This window comes from Trifolium pratense, linkage group LG4 (genome assembly GCF_020283565.1).
Source record: "Trifolium pratense cultivar HEN17-A07 linkage group LG4, ARS_RC_1.1, whole genome shotgun sequence".
In the NCBI taxonomy this organism is placed as follows: domain Eukaryota; kingdom Viridiplantae; phylum Streptophyta; class Magnoliopsida; order Fabales; family Fabaceae; genus Trifolium; species Trifolium pratense.
In genome coordinates this window covers 25,755,271-25,770,013 of record NC_060062.1, presented here as the reverse complement: position 1 = coordinate 25,770,013, position 14,743 = coordinate 25,755,271, and the positions used below count along the sequence as shown (strand labels likewise).

The window sequence follows — 14,743 nt, the reverse complement described above, 5'->3', positions numbered from 1 at the left end:
ATTAGTACCATTCTCCAAACACTTGGACAATCAAGGCAAAAGATAACACATTTTTATCGTACAATCGAAGTTTCTTCAATATCAATATAATTTTGTTAAAAAGAAAAAGAAAAGAGTCTCATGATTATGAATTATGAATAGCAAATAGAGTTCTTCTTATAATTGCTTTAGTTAAATTTAAATTATTCAAGTAGTATCTGAATTCGAGAATTGGTGGAACAACTATTACAAATTTAAGTTTCGTTCAACCAAACTCTAGATTACTAATAACTTTCTCCAGAAACTCGGACAATAAAGACAAAAGATATCACATTTTTATCATACAATCTACGTGTATTCAATACCAATCTCATTTTGTTGAAAATTAGAAGGTTTAAATATCACATATGTCCCGTATGTACTTGTTTTTTTGGTTTTAGTCCTTATATCATTTTTTTTAAAAAAGTCCATGAATGTGCAAATCTTATTGATTTTCGTCCCTCCCACAGGGATTAAAACAAAAAAAATGCATACATACAGGGACAAATGTGATATTTAAGCCAAATTAGAATAAAGGAATCTCATGATTATGATTTATAGTTATCCGGTAGAGTTCTTCTTATAGCCACATCAATTAAAATAGAATTATTCAAATAATATATGAATTTGAATTTTTTTTAGAACATCTTTGATAGATTTAAGTTACGTCCCGACAAACTCTGAATGACTAGCACATTTTCCTAGAAATCAGGAAAATCAACACAAAAGATATCACGTAATTATCACACAATGTACGTTTCTAACTTTCTTCGATAACAATCTCGTTTTGTTAAAAAGAAGAAGAGAGAAATCTCATTATTATGATTTATGGTTATCTAATCAAAAAGTTCTTCTTATAGTCATTTTAGTCATAATTGAATTATTCATTTAGTATGTGAATTTGAGAATTAGTTAGAATTTCACAGATTTAAATTATGTCCCGACAAATTATGGATTACCGGTACCTTTCACCATAAACTCGGAAAATCAAAATAAAAGATAACACATTTTTATTGTCCATAAGAATATAATATGATAAATAATATTTAGATAGAGTTTTTTTAATAGGCCATGAGATATAAGTTTAGTGGTATGAGTTCGACATTTTAAATTCATAAGTCATACTTTAAATCTCATCTAAATTAGTTATAAAATTTTCCAAGTGTCACCATTATTAATAAAATTTCTACAAGTGATAATCATACTCCAAAATTGCCAGACACTGAATATAGATGACATTGATATGCCAATATGGCCGAGTATATAAAAGAAACATTTTTAGAACTTAAAATAGAATTATACTTTTATACTAAAGAAAAAGTATTGTAATATTAATAATGGAGTTTACTCGTGATTATTATTGATTTTCCTTTTACCCCACCAATAATTTATCAACATTATTACTCTACTCATACAGTATACTATAACTATACTATATACTTTACTGACCCTCTAAATAAGAACATCTCCAATAGTAGTACCTATTATCCACTTATATAGGTACTTATTAGGTACTACCATTGAAGCAAAATTTATTGAGTACTTATTAGGTACTGCTTCTCAAATATGTATCCTCTCTCTTTTCATTATAATATATTTTTATGGACCTATTTATAAAATCTGATATTATTGATGACATATAGAATTATTAGTGAGACCGATTTAGAACAATTTAAGAGGTGCTGGGTTGGAGGGATTGCGTACTTATTAAGTACTATTATTAAAAAAATAATAAATAAGTGATGTGTACACATGAGATCCAATTAAGTACTCAAATTTAGGGAACTCCGTTGTGGATGCTCGAATACACCGAACATTTTCAATATAGCCTTTACAGCCAAACAGAAAATGCACAGAACAACACAAACGCATAACTGATAAAAGGGTGATGAAACAGACAAGTACACTCTATAAAAACCAAACATCTCTATGAACTCTCTTCAATAAAACCAAACACATAGGTTTAAACTTCATTAAATCACCCTCTTTAATTTCCATTTTCAACTTATTTTTGTTCTCCAATTTTTGTTGGTATTAATCTTCTAGTTCTCAGAAGAACGCATCCAGTGATTCAGAGTTTATCTGCAAAATAACTAAAACTCACTATCTATCTTAGAAATGAGTGTTGGGTCTAACTCATCCTTACAAAATCAGCTTGTAAGGTGAAAATTGCCACTTACTTATAAACCCTTGTCCAGGCTAACTCACATCCGATGTGAGACTTCTTAACACACTCCCTCACGCCATCACTATTGGGCTTGGTGCGTGAATATGAATGGTGGTGACCCGATAGTGGGTGACCCAATGGATCTTGGAGAGGTTCTGATACCATCTTAGAAATGGGTGTTGGGCCTAACTCATCATTACAAAATCAGCTTATAAGGTGATGATGATTGCCTCTTACTTAAAAATCCTTGTCCAGACCAACTCACATCTGATGCGAAACTTCTTAAAGGACTAAAAATTATTTCAGTAACATAAATTTTTTCGAAATTTTTTTTGTGAGAAGAACTTATTAATGACTCAAGCTCAACTACTTAGTTTATGATTTAAATATCACTCAACCTTCTTCAACCACAACTACAACTTCACTCACTCTCTCTCTCTCTCTCTCTCTCTCTCTCTCTCTCTCTCTCTCTCAACTATACTACCTTTTGTCAGATCTCAATCCTCTAATTGAACCTTCTTTTTTCAACCATTTTATTTAGTATTAATAGAATCAGTAACTGTTTCTTGCATGCTTAGTTTTTTTTCATACAAGTCTCACATCTCATGCTTTGAAAACAGCTATTTTCTGCCAATTCTTTTCCACAGAAACCGCATTTAAGACTCTGATTCTCTTACCTTAACAAGCATATTTAAGACTCTGTTTTTTTCATTCTTTTGGAGAACAACACATCATAGAGAGAGTGAAAGTTCAAAAAAACTACCGCATCAACTGGCCTATAATCTTGCTTTGTTACCTTCTTTTGATTGATAAGAAGAGTAACGTGTTGTGTTTGGTTGAAGTTACGAGAAAGTTTCACATGACACACACACCTCATTAAAAACAAAAACAAACAAAAAAAGACTCTGTTTTTCCTCTGTTTCTGTGTTATAAATCTTGTTGAGAAGCCTTTTCGAATTTCATCACAAAAGTGAAGAAAACTGAATAAGTTTAGGTGAGTTTTGATAACCCTTTATGCTTTTTCTTCATGGGTTGGTAACAAAATCTCTTCTTTTTTTGTCAAAATTGTTTCTTTTTTAGTTTGATTTTATTTGTGTTTGGTAAATGTCTAACTCAATAGTTGGATGTAACTGTTTAAATTTTGAAGATCTTTATTATAATCTCAGAAACAATGTTATCAGAGAAACAAGGTGAAGAAACAATGATGTCAAGTCTTAATGAAACAACTGAAGTGAATGAAGAAAGAGAAGAAGAAAGAGGAGAAAGTTCAACTTCTGGTTTTAAGAATTTTCTTTGGCATGGTGGTTCTGTTTATGATGCTTGGTTTAGCTGTGCCTCTAATCAGGTAATTAAATACTATTTTTAGATTTCACTTCATGTTCGGAATTCACGATGAGACTCCCAGAATCACAGTGAGTTACCGTAATTTGCCAGAAGTTACATTTTAAAACTTCAGAACAATGCAAAAATCATAGTGTTACCGTGATTTAGGGAGTTACCGTAATTTGATAAAAGTTACACTTTAAAACTTCAAGAAAAAATAAAAATTACCGTGTTACCGTGATTTTGTTAAACTGACTGTGCATCCAAATATACTCTAAATCTCATCATTGGAACTTAGATTCTTTGACTATGACCTCTTGTTTTGGTTGTGCAAGGGAATTTGATTCTTACTTTTAAAAAAAAAAACTTTAAATAAATTAATTTTAATTTTGGTTTTGTGTTATGCAGGTTGCACAGGTTCTGTTAACACTGCCATATTCATTCTCTCAGCTAGGAATGATATCAGGAATTGTATTCCAAATCTTCTATGGATTGCTTGGTAGTTGGACTGCTTATTTGATTAGCATTCTTTATGTTGAGTACAGAAGCAGAAAAGAGAAAGAGAATGTCAGCTTCAAAAATCATGTCATTCAGGTCACACCTCTAAATTAAATTAAATTAAATTAAATATATTATTTTCTTTCAAAATAAAATTTAAAAAATCAAGCTTTTAAATTGTGGTCGCAATCGTAATCATTGATACTGCAAAAAAATCATGGTCAAGTTGTAATAGTTTGTATTGTGTAAAATTGGGGTCGAATCGATGTGATCGAAATTACTGTTGTGGTGACATAAAAAACTTGTGGTTACAACCAATATTAGTGTGAGACAGACCCTTAATCATTTGGTTTTGGCTTTGATAAAGTATTTGTTACCTTGAAAAAGTTAGTCTTCACAATTGTGTGTGGAGAGTACCATTAATTTACCAAAAAAAAACAAATTGTGGTCACGGTTGCGATTGCTGTCAGACTTTTTAAAAAAACTTTAGGTTAAAATGTATAATGAAGGATATTGATGGTTTAATTTCATTTTGTGTAGTGGTTTGAAGTGTTGGAGGGATTACTTGGTCCATATTGGAAAGCAATTGGATTGGCCTTCAACTGCACTTTCCTTCTCTTTGGATCTGTAATCCAGCTCATAGCTTGTGCAAGGTTTGAAAATTTATTTTGTTTATAGCATTTATTTATTTGATTAGATTAACTTTTAATAACATGTTTTGGTATTTGCAGTAACATATACTACATAAATGATCACTTAGACAAGAGAACATGGACTTACATTTTTGGAGCTTGTTGTGCTACAACAGTGTTCATACCTTCATTCCATAACTATAGGATATGGTCTTTCCTTGGACTTGGTATGACCACTTACACTGCTTGGTATATGACCATTGCAGCCCTTGTTCATGGCCAGGTAACAAAATTCTAAAATAGTTATTGAAATTGAAAATCATCTATCACTTTAGTCTACAATTCAAAGAATAAATCCCAACTCATATGAACTAGTGTGATGATAATTTTAGTTTCAAACATTAATTTAAAATACTACTAATTTCAACTATGTTTTAGAAACTAGATTGAATTAGCCGGTTCAACCAGTTGAATAAAAAATGACCAATTCGTCTGTTGGTTTGATCTCAGTTACACTATAGGCTAGTTGAACCGACTTTTATTTACTTTTTTTATTTATTTTTTAATTTCTTATTTCGATTCAACCATCATTAAACCGATTATGTTTAAATCAATCAAACTAATTTAATCATAAGTAAAAGATCTCACAGGTTTAATCTCTAATAAATTTTTTTATCGGTTAAATAGTCTAATAATTAGACTCACTCATTAAATATGGAGAAGTGAAGAATTTTATATTCGTTGCAAATAATGTTCATAACATGGGCGTAGCCAAGTCTGGGCAGTTGCCCGAACTCTGGCCAAAAGTTTTGGTATTTTTAGGGGTTAGTTCAAGATAAAACTGAGATTTTTAAGAATTAATTTACAGCATATAACTGAGATTATTGTTGGACTATTTATATATTATGTCACCTATGAAATTTTATCAAAACTCTATAATTTTTCTGGCTCCGCCACTATCAAGTAAGTTATATTTGCCAAACAACTAGATTTTTAAAACATTGAATTTGAACAAGTGGGGTCAGTCTCATTTGAAATTACTTGATCCAAACATAGGAATGAAATTTTGCAGGTTGAAAATGTGGTTCACTCGGGCCCAAAGAAAATGGTTTGGTATTTCACTGGCGCCACAAACATACTCTATACTTTCGGCGGCCACGCAGTTACAGTGTAATCTTTTTTAATTTATTCATTCATTCATTTATTTAGATAAAGTAATCATCATATTTTTCTTTATTGTCTCAACATTATGAAACATTGAAGATTAGTAATTTGCACGGATAATATACTTACTTTCTATACTATAGTTGCAGCTTTTGCCTCCATTTTAATGAAGACTTGTGTTATGTAAGACAAAACAGTAAAATCGAACACTTTTCAACATCATCCACTACACTATTGTCTTGGTTCATAGTTATTCTCTCACTTTAGTAATAAAAAAATAATTTCAAACACTTTAATTTTTGTTTTTAATACTATGAACATCTGAAATTAAGATTATGCCTTCCCCCTAAGAGACATTTTACCTCACCATGTGTCTGTACTAGTTACCTTAGTCACATTTTATATTATATATAGCAATATGAGATTAATTTTTATCATATAATTTTTATTTATACATGCATTTAATTAAATTATACCATAGTGTTATGTATATATGTTAGCTTATAAGATATCTCTAAATATATTTACATAGAGTAATTTTATTGAATATAGGTGTAAAAAATTTATAATGTCAGTATATATAAATTAAATTTTTAAAAAGATATTGTTCTATATATTTTGCATTTATTAATATATTTTTAAAGTGAACACATATTGTGGTCATTGAAAAAAATGTAGAAGTTAATTTAACCAATTAAAAGAAATAATGGAGGACAACTTAGAGAGTTGTCACATCTTCAATTTATTTTAGGTAAAAATTAGGTTGTCCGAATTTATTTTTTTGATGACTAAAAATTACTTATATATTTTTAGAGAATAAGTTGGGGTCACATTTATTTTCAAGGACCATAACCGTCTTCACTCACTTATATATAGTATATTTTTTATATGTATGCACTACCCATATCTCAGTTTTATGTAACATGTAAGAGGAGGAAATTGGACAACCCATATCCTTCAAGGATGGGACCATAGATTTATAATAAAAATGCATTATTCTTTGCCTTAATAGGAAATTTCTCTATTAACACCTTGTATATATTTTATGTATATGATTTTAAACTTTTTGACTATTCCAGTTACTAAAAAACAAAAAATGGTACAAAATTGGCTACAAAACAATATTCCAACATATTTGGACACATCACATGAATAAGAAACCAAATACCAATTTTTATTATTTGTGGCATAATTTGATTTTAGAAAAACAGAGCATATAATATATATGGTTGATTTTGCATATTCAATTTTGTGATGTTTGAGTATACACTAACATCATTAAGATGTACCATGTGACTATATATTATTATTACAGGGAAATTATGCATGCAATGTGGAAACCTCAGAAGTTCAAAGCTATATATTTTTTTGCAACACTTTATGTGTTCACATTAACCCTACCATCTGCTATTGCTGTTTATTGGGCCTTTGGTGACCAACTTTTGGACCATTCAAATGCTTTCTCTCTTCTTCCTCGTAATGCCTGGCGTGATGCTGGTGTTGTCTTAATGCTCATTCATCAGGTTCATATTTTTTTTTTGTCATTCACTTCAAATTAAAATTGCTAATATACTAAATAAATAATAATGGTTTAAATTATTAAATATGATATTAGTCCGGCACGTACATACAATATTTTTTGATTTTTTTTCCTTCTTTTGGATTTAGTTACTACAATGTAAAAACTGGTCCGCTTTAGTCCCTATATTGGGTCACGTAGCATGATTATATTGGTTCATGTACGACGTTAGGTCTAAAAACAACCATTTTTAAACTGCAGGGACTGAACATAAACAAAAGTATTCACAAAGACTAAAACCAAAAAGTGTTATATGTACAAGACTAATATCATATTTAAACCAGTAATAATTGAGTGAATCACGTTTAGTCCGAAAAATTGTAGGAGTCCAACAACTTGGTTCTTGATATTATGGAATTTTAATACTAATTCTGAAATTGAAAACTCTCGATGACATTAGTCCCCTGTTTGTTCGCGCGCATGTACATACTACAACTCTTTTTCACAAAACCGATATTAAAAGTGCACATTTGATAGCATTTTTAAAACGCTATTATAGGCACCCAGACCTATAATAGCGGTATCAGTAATAGCGTTTTTAACCGTTGTTAAAAGTTAAAAAAACGCTATTAAACACCTATTTTTGTTGTAGTGATTCTATTAAGCGTCCTGTTTGTTAAAGACTATAAAAAGAATTGGATATTTAAAATTTAAATATTCTCAAAAAAGTATAAATAAACTATTGTGTATTTGTCTACAGTTTAAAAATAATCTATTGAATTTTTTTTTTTGACGCATATTGAAAATATTTTTTCAGAGAAGCTACTCTTTGAAATAAATTTGTTCTTCAACTTTTCATTTCAATTTTAAAATATGTAACAACCAGATGGAAACTTCTAAAAATGGTTAAGTTATTTTTTTTTGGTTTACACGGGATTGAATTTAGGACTTCATGTATTATGTATACTACCCAACCCTTTCACTAAACCAAACCTAGTGACTAAAAAAAATTGTAACAAAACGGGTATTTGTAATTTCATTGATTATATTAAAATTTTGTTAATTTCATAATTAAATTGTGTGACGCCTTCATTGTATTGTATTATACATGTGATTTTAGAGAGTGATAATGTGTTATATTTGTATGCAAATTACAGTTTATCACCTTTGGATTTGCTTGTACACCATTGTACTTTGTGTGGGAGAAAGTGATAGGAATGCATGACACAAAGAGCATATTTTTAAGGGCACTTGCAAGGTTACCTGTGGTGATACCAATATGGTTTTTGGCTATAATTTTCCCTTTCTTTGGTCCTATTAATTCAGCTGTAGGGGCTCTTTTGGTTAGTTTCACTGTCTATATCATCCCTGCTTCTGCTCATATGCTCACTTATAGGTCTGCTTCAGCAAGACAGGTAAAGGGTCTAATCTCTCCACATCTTTGTCTTTTTTTCTATAACATATGCAATAGTACATAGTGAATTCTATTCATAATACATATTGTGACATGTTGTAGGTCCACTTAGGTTTAACTTATGTTATATGTTTGGGTTTTTCATTTGAGATAAGTATTATATATTTAGGAAAATTTTGTGGTGGGACGCTTTGAAAATTATTCGAAGCTCCAACGATGATAAATGTTCTTTCAGAAGTAAAATCATATGGTCTTTCTTGTCGTCATGGATGAGACTGTGGCTTGATAGGTACAGGTTCGGCTAAAACAAGAGAAAACGAGTATTTGTGCCTCAAAATTCAACTCATAATTGTTTTTTCATATTTTTGTCAAATTAGCACCGATCAAGCCACTATCTTAGCCATAAAAATATGGAGGGTGGTGATCTTCTACTTCTGAGGGACGTCATGAATCATTGTTAAAATTTCGGATGATATTTAACTATTGATCGACTATGAACCATCTATCAAGATGATGCACCGTAGAACCAATCATAAATTTATAGATGGTCATGGAGATATATTAGATGAGACGGCTTCCATGAAAGTTGAGATTGATAAGCTAAATTCAACTTATGTAAATATTTGCTAGTTAAATCATTGTAGGATTATAACAATTTTACTTTTCTATAACTTTTTGTTAAAAAATTTATACAAATTAACCTCATAGTCAATTTAGGTATTAATATAGCCACACATGTAGGCACTGTTTTTTCTGTCCTACCTTAAGAAAAACATAAACCTTTAGAATGAAAAAAACATTCAATGAAGAAAACTACAATGGTGTACTTTTGTTTTAGGATATGATTCTAGCTCCATGATTTAACTAGGAAGTGACTTCCCATGCCAATAGTAGTATAAGTTCTAGTCCCACCAATTTTATTAATCATTCAAATTAATATATTATAATACATAAGGTTGGTGCCATTTCTTTGTCATTCAGTTACATGCTATAATCATATAGTACCATTAATATTATTTAAGTCACATACCGTACATTTTTTCAATAAGCCAGGCCATGGCAAACCTAACAATCTCAATTCAATTGTCCCTACATAGTAGTCACTAATCAAATCACTCCTTTTGTTATGTTATTAATCCTAACATTTTCTCATAATTAGTTAGCAACTTGTTACATTGAACCGTTTGTCTTACTAATTGTTCAAAAACTTCAAAACATAACATAATAATATTTCAAATCAATGTTTAAAATTGAGGTAATGATAATGATCATTGTGTAGAATTTTAGTCAAATATATGACTTATACCTCTCTATACGACAACTTTAAAAAACAAAAATTGAATCAAACCGTTAAATCAAATTGAACCACACCAAAAGACAAACTATGATTGGCGGTTCAGTTTGTGAACTATCCGTCACAATTCAATGCAGTTCAGTTTGGTATAACTGTTAGGTTCAGTTTTTTGTTTTTTCTCAATTGTTCTAATTATAGGTTAATAATAATAATAATGATAATATTCTACCAAAATAATAATAATATTAATAATAATAATAATAATAATAATAATAATAATAATAATAATAATATTTTGGCAAAGTTCGGTTTAAAAAAGTACAATTCAATTTTTCTGTAAAGATAGTTTCAATTTTATTCTAAACCACGTGATTGATGCACCTTACATTTTTACTAGTCCGGTTCGAAATGAACCATTATAGTTTTATTTTTTCCTTAAACTGAACCATAAACAGTCCTACCGCTTTAATCGCAATCAAGGAAATACCAATACTATGATCATGATCATGATCACATACTTTTGTTTTTCAAAACCTTGCTCTTCATTTACTTGATTATTTTTTTTCCTTTCTTTTTTTTCAGAATGCTGCAGAGAAATTGCCCAAATTTATGCCTAACTGGACATTAATGTATGTGATCAATGCATTTGTGGTGATATGGGTTAGTATTGTAGGCTTTGGATTTGGAGGGTGGGCCAGTATGACAAACTTCATCAAACAAGTTGACACATTTGGACTATTTGCTAAATGCTACCAATGTCCACCAAAACTACCACCTTCCAACCACACAATGCATCACTAAAAAGTGAAGAAAAAAAAATCTATGGTCTTTTATTTGTTTTAATCCTATTTTTCATCTCTTTTTGTTTAATCTCCATATGGATACATTTATTTAATGTTGGTGTTCCCTTGTGTAGCAAAGCAATATTGTTATAATTTAAATTGGTTTTTGATAATCATTTTGGATATAAGCATAACCATAAACTTGATTATATAGCCAACATGTATATGGTTTGATGTTTGGTAATTGGCATGTAGTGACATCAAGTGAAGCATGCATGTTTTTAATAATGCATTTTCTCCATTATCAAACATATAGGACTTTTATATAATCATTTTTTTATTCCTAAACATATTAATTATTTTTAGACTAGATATGTGTGGTGGTGAAGATTAAAATACAAAAGCATAAAATATATGTTGTTTTAAATTAGGATTCTTTCATGTTGAAATCTAACATAAAGAAATACTCATGTGGGAGATCTTGATCCTTAAAGTATAAGGAGAATTTTGTAATTTTAACGTTATTTATGTGATATATGAATTCATGAAAGTATTTGACTATATATCATGATTAACAAGATAAAAAAAAAAAAAAAAAAGATAAAGCAAAACTCTTGTCACATTTTTCATATTCTTAATGATCCCTTTCTTCACATGAAAGCACCATTATCATTATTATGCTATTAGCTCTAAGTTAATAATTACTTATATATGCTATGATTGACTAGTCAAAGACTCAAAATTTGGAATTTCATAAGAAAGGGAATCAAGGATTATGTGACATGGAAAGTTTTTAGAATTTGATGGGCAATAATTGAGAGTTTTGTAAAAGACTTATTTGAGTTAGGTGTTTGTAGCTTTCACCTTTATCTCTATTCTTCGAATCTTAGCCATTGCTTGTCATGACCCCTTAAGTTCTAGCTTTTCCTCAAGTCTTGATGAGGCTTGTTAAGAAATATAGAATCCTAAAGTGGACCTTAGATTGAGGAGAACACATAAAAATGTTCCTATTTGTAAGGCGAGTCACAAAAAATGCATGCAGAAGAATCTTCCTCTCTTTCTCTTTGATATAATTGGTTTGAAAGTACTTTTATACATTGTTTTGGCACATTAAAAAGTTTCATATATAGTGTTTGAGAATTTGTGCTCAAAAGTGATTATGTACATCATTCATAATTCTCAATCCAACGAGATACCTTTTTTAAAGGATAAAACTATGAAGAGTTTCGGTAGAAATTGAACCCACGCTTAGTCTCGACTATGGGGTTACTGTTACGACACACTTAAAAGACTCATGTTGCTTACATTAATAGTTAATACGTGGAATGTAACCAACACTAAATTAGTAAGTGGTAAGAGTTTTCGTACTTATATCATTAGTAAGTGGTAAGAGTTTTCGTACGTATATCATGATAAAAAAAAAATCTAAATTCAATTAAAATAGGGGGACTGATAGTTAAAAATACATTTAAGCCAAATCTAAAATATGTTATTGAAAAATGACCATCTAAGATACTCTTTTCTTTAATCGATATCCAACAAAATATACCATAAAAGCATTTCAATTTTAAATTTCTCTGCATTCGATTTGATCTACCAAAAAATAAGGGATCAGATTTGTATTGTGTTTGATTTTAAAACTATTTATATGACCGGACAAATTGGATGGTAAGAGACTTAATAAAAACTGAAAAATTTGTCCCTTGTTAAACCACTTAACACTGTTTTTTGTTTTGCATTAATCCTTTGATTCACAGGAGAAAGGTGCACCAATAATCCAGAGTTTGGCCACTAGGTAAGTAAAGTCCGACCAATAAATATTCCCACCATAAACTGAACTCGAGTTCTTCCAAACAATTTCTAGGGACAACTCATTAATTACTTGAGCTCAATATTCAACTTCACACTTTTAGTCCAATGTAAGTTTTGTAAAATACCAAAATAATATATTGTCCCCTATTGTACAAGACAATAAGTTATCCAATACTTTTAAAAAAGGGTAATACGTTATCGCTATCTACCCTTTGCATATAAATGAACCCAATAAATACATCACACCTTTTTTTTTGGTACAAGTACATCAAACCTAACACTAGACATGAGGAAGGAAACCCCCAAATGGAAAAGATCGAAGGCTTGTTTGTTGATGTTTTCTTTTTCCTCTCTTAGGATTTACTTTTTTGCCTTTAAATAAAAATTTCGGTTGCTACGAACCAAATTTTTTTTGTCTTGAAAAAAAAATTCGATTTCTATTAATCGAATTTTTCCTGAATTTGAACTAGAAAAAACTTCGATTTCTGCGAACCAAAGTTTTTAGCAAGAACAAAATTGGAATATTTGAGGTATAAAAGATATATGGGAGGTCTAAAGAAAAAACATCTTTATTTGTTGTTGCTGGTTGGGCCGAGGAATGTCTTATTACCAGTCCAAGAGAAGACCCAGTCCAATCGTTATTAAAATGAATAAAAGCTCGATTTTCAAAACAAAACAAAAAAACCCAAAAGCAAAAGTCAACATGTAGGAGTGACAGAAGTTTACGTGTCTGTCTTGTAGAAGTATTTATTGTTTTTTTTACAAATTTACTACGTCCGTTTATAATTATAAAATCCCATTAAAAAATTGCAGAGATTAAAAAAGTGGTTGTGACAATAAATTTGTTAAGAATTTGTATTATTTTTTCAATTTTATCCTTCAAGAAAAAAAATGTGTTATTGTTTTTCAAAGTATTTATTACAGATTATAGAAAAATATACAATTTAATTAATGGTATGTTGGTAAAGAAATAATTGATGTTCTTGAAAATATGAAATGAGTCTTATAAAAAGAGACAAAGAAAAATATAAAAAGAGTCTTATATTTAGGGATGGAGGTAGTATTTATTTTTAGAAGAATATTTTTTTTTTTATTGAAGCCTTCTCTATCGGTTGATAATTTAGGGTATTTAATGATCAATGAGAATAAATCATATAATTACAAATTAGACTTCTTTTATAATTTTTAAGGAGAATGTTAACTTGTGCCCTTAAGGCACATGTTAAGGAAACAAAAATAGAAATTATTAAATGCTAATTTGTGCATTTTGACTTTTGAAGCATTAAATTTCTTATATCATTAAATGTTGAATTTCTATTTTGGTACTATATCTTAACATGTGCCTTAAGGGCACATGTTAACAAGACCCAATTTTAAAAAGGACAAAACTTACATGCATTTTCATACATGCATTTCTTATTTTTCCTCTCACAAAGAGGTAGTTTTTTTTATTAAAAATAATTTTCTTTTATTTTTTCAAAATGAAAAAACACAAATAACCACCTCTTTGTGAGTGGAAAAGTAAGAAATGCATGTATGGAAATGCATGTAAGTTTTGTCCTTTTTAAAATGCTCTTTATATTAAGTGATTGCAAATATAAAAACAGGTAAGTATTATAATTACTAATTAGTCTTCTTTTATAAAAAAATAAAACTTCATAAACCAACAATGAATTAGTGAAGCAATAAGTTTATTGAGCCTCTTAAACATGTGGTTAGAGCTTCGTTCTTCCATGGCTGTCTATTCTTGGGTATTAAAAAAATTTGGTTGGAAGAAAAAAAGTTTGGTTGCGTATTGCAATTGTTTGCAAAATTCAAAATTTCAATTTGATAATTTTTTTTTTTTAATTTTAAGATTAATTTATTATATTTTTTTCATTTTATGAAAGACAGATCAATTTTAAATTTATTGAATAACTAATATTTTCATTTTTATTACATGAATTGTTCAATGAATATGATCTCGAAAAGGGTAAAATTATTCAATGACTTCAAAAATAGATTTTTACCTTAAAAAAAGAGAAAAATGGTATTAACATAAAAATATGTCAAAACTTTATGAAAGAGTATAAGATGAGACGGACCTACTCTATCCCTCTATAATTTGGGGTATTTAATCA

The 14,743-nt window shown here is 29.4% G+C and overlaps 1 protein-coding gene across 3 annotated transcripts; it reads left to right on the top strand.

The window, feature by feature from the left end:
• The first annotated feature begins 1,921 nt into the window (after window positions 1–1,921).
• On the top strand, window positions 1,922–11,120 carry LOC123920897 (auxin transporter-like protein 1). 3 transcript variants are annotated; one of them, XM_045973225.1, is made up of 9 exons: window positions 1,922–3,179; window positions 3,352–3,530; window positions 3,917–4,102; window positions 4,547–4,659; window positions 4,738–4,921; window positions 5,711–5,808; window positions 7,118–7,325; window positions 8,479–8,736; window positions 10,612–11,120. In XM_045973225.1, exons 2-9 carry the CDS (start codon window positions 3,357–3,359, stop codon window positions 10,828–10,830), a joined length of 1,440 nt encoding a protein of 479 aa, XP_045829181.1. In that variant the 5' UTR covers window positions 1,922–3,179; window positions 3,352–3,356; the 3' UTR covers window positions 10,831–11,120. The 3 variants fall into 3 exon arrangements, with proteins under 3 accessions (XP_045829181.1, XP_045829182.1, XP_045829180.1); XM_045973226.1 differs by having other exon boundaries at window positions 1,927–3,179; window positions 3,367–3,530; XM_045973224.1 differs by having other exon boundaries at window positions 1,975–3,179; window positions 3,333–3,530.
• Window positions 11,121–14,743: the final 3,623 nt, after the last annotated feature.

Bases quoted from the DNA above. Each gene is read 5' to 3' on its own strand.
- LOC123920897 (XM_045973225.1), top strand. From the start codon at position 3,357: ATGTTATCAGAGAAACAAGGTGAAGAAACAATGATGTCAAGTCTTAAT. The intron at 4,660-4,737 runs GTTTGAAAATTT...TGGTATTTGCAG, and splicing joins CAGCTCATAGCTTGTGCAAG to TAACATATACTACATAAATG. The intron at 7,326-8,478 runs GTTCATATTTTT...TGCAAATTACAG, and splicing joins TCTTAATGCTCATTCATCAG to TTTATCACCTTTGGATTTGC.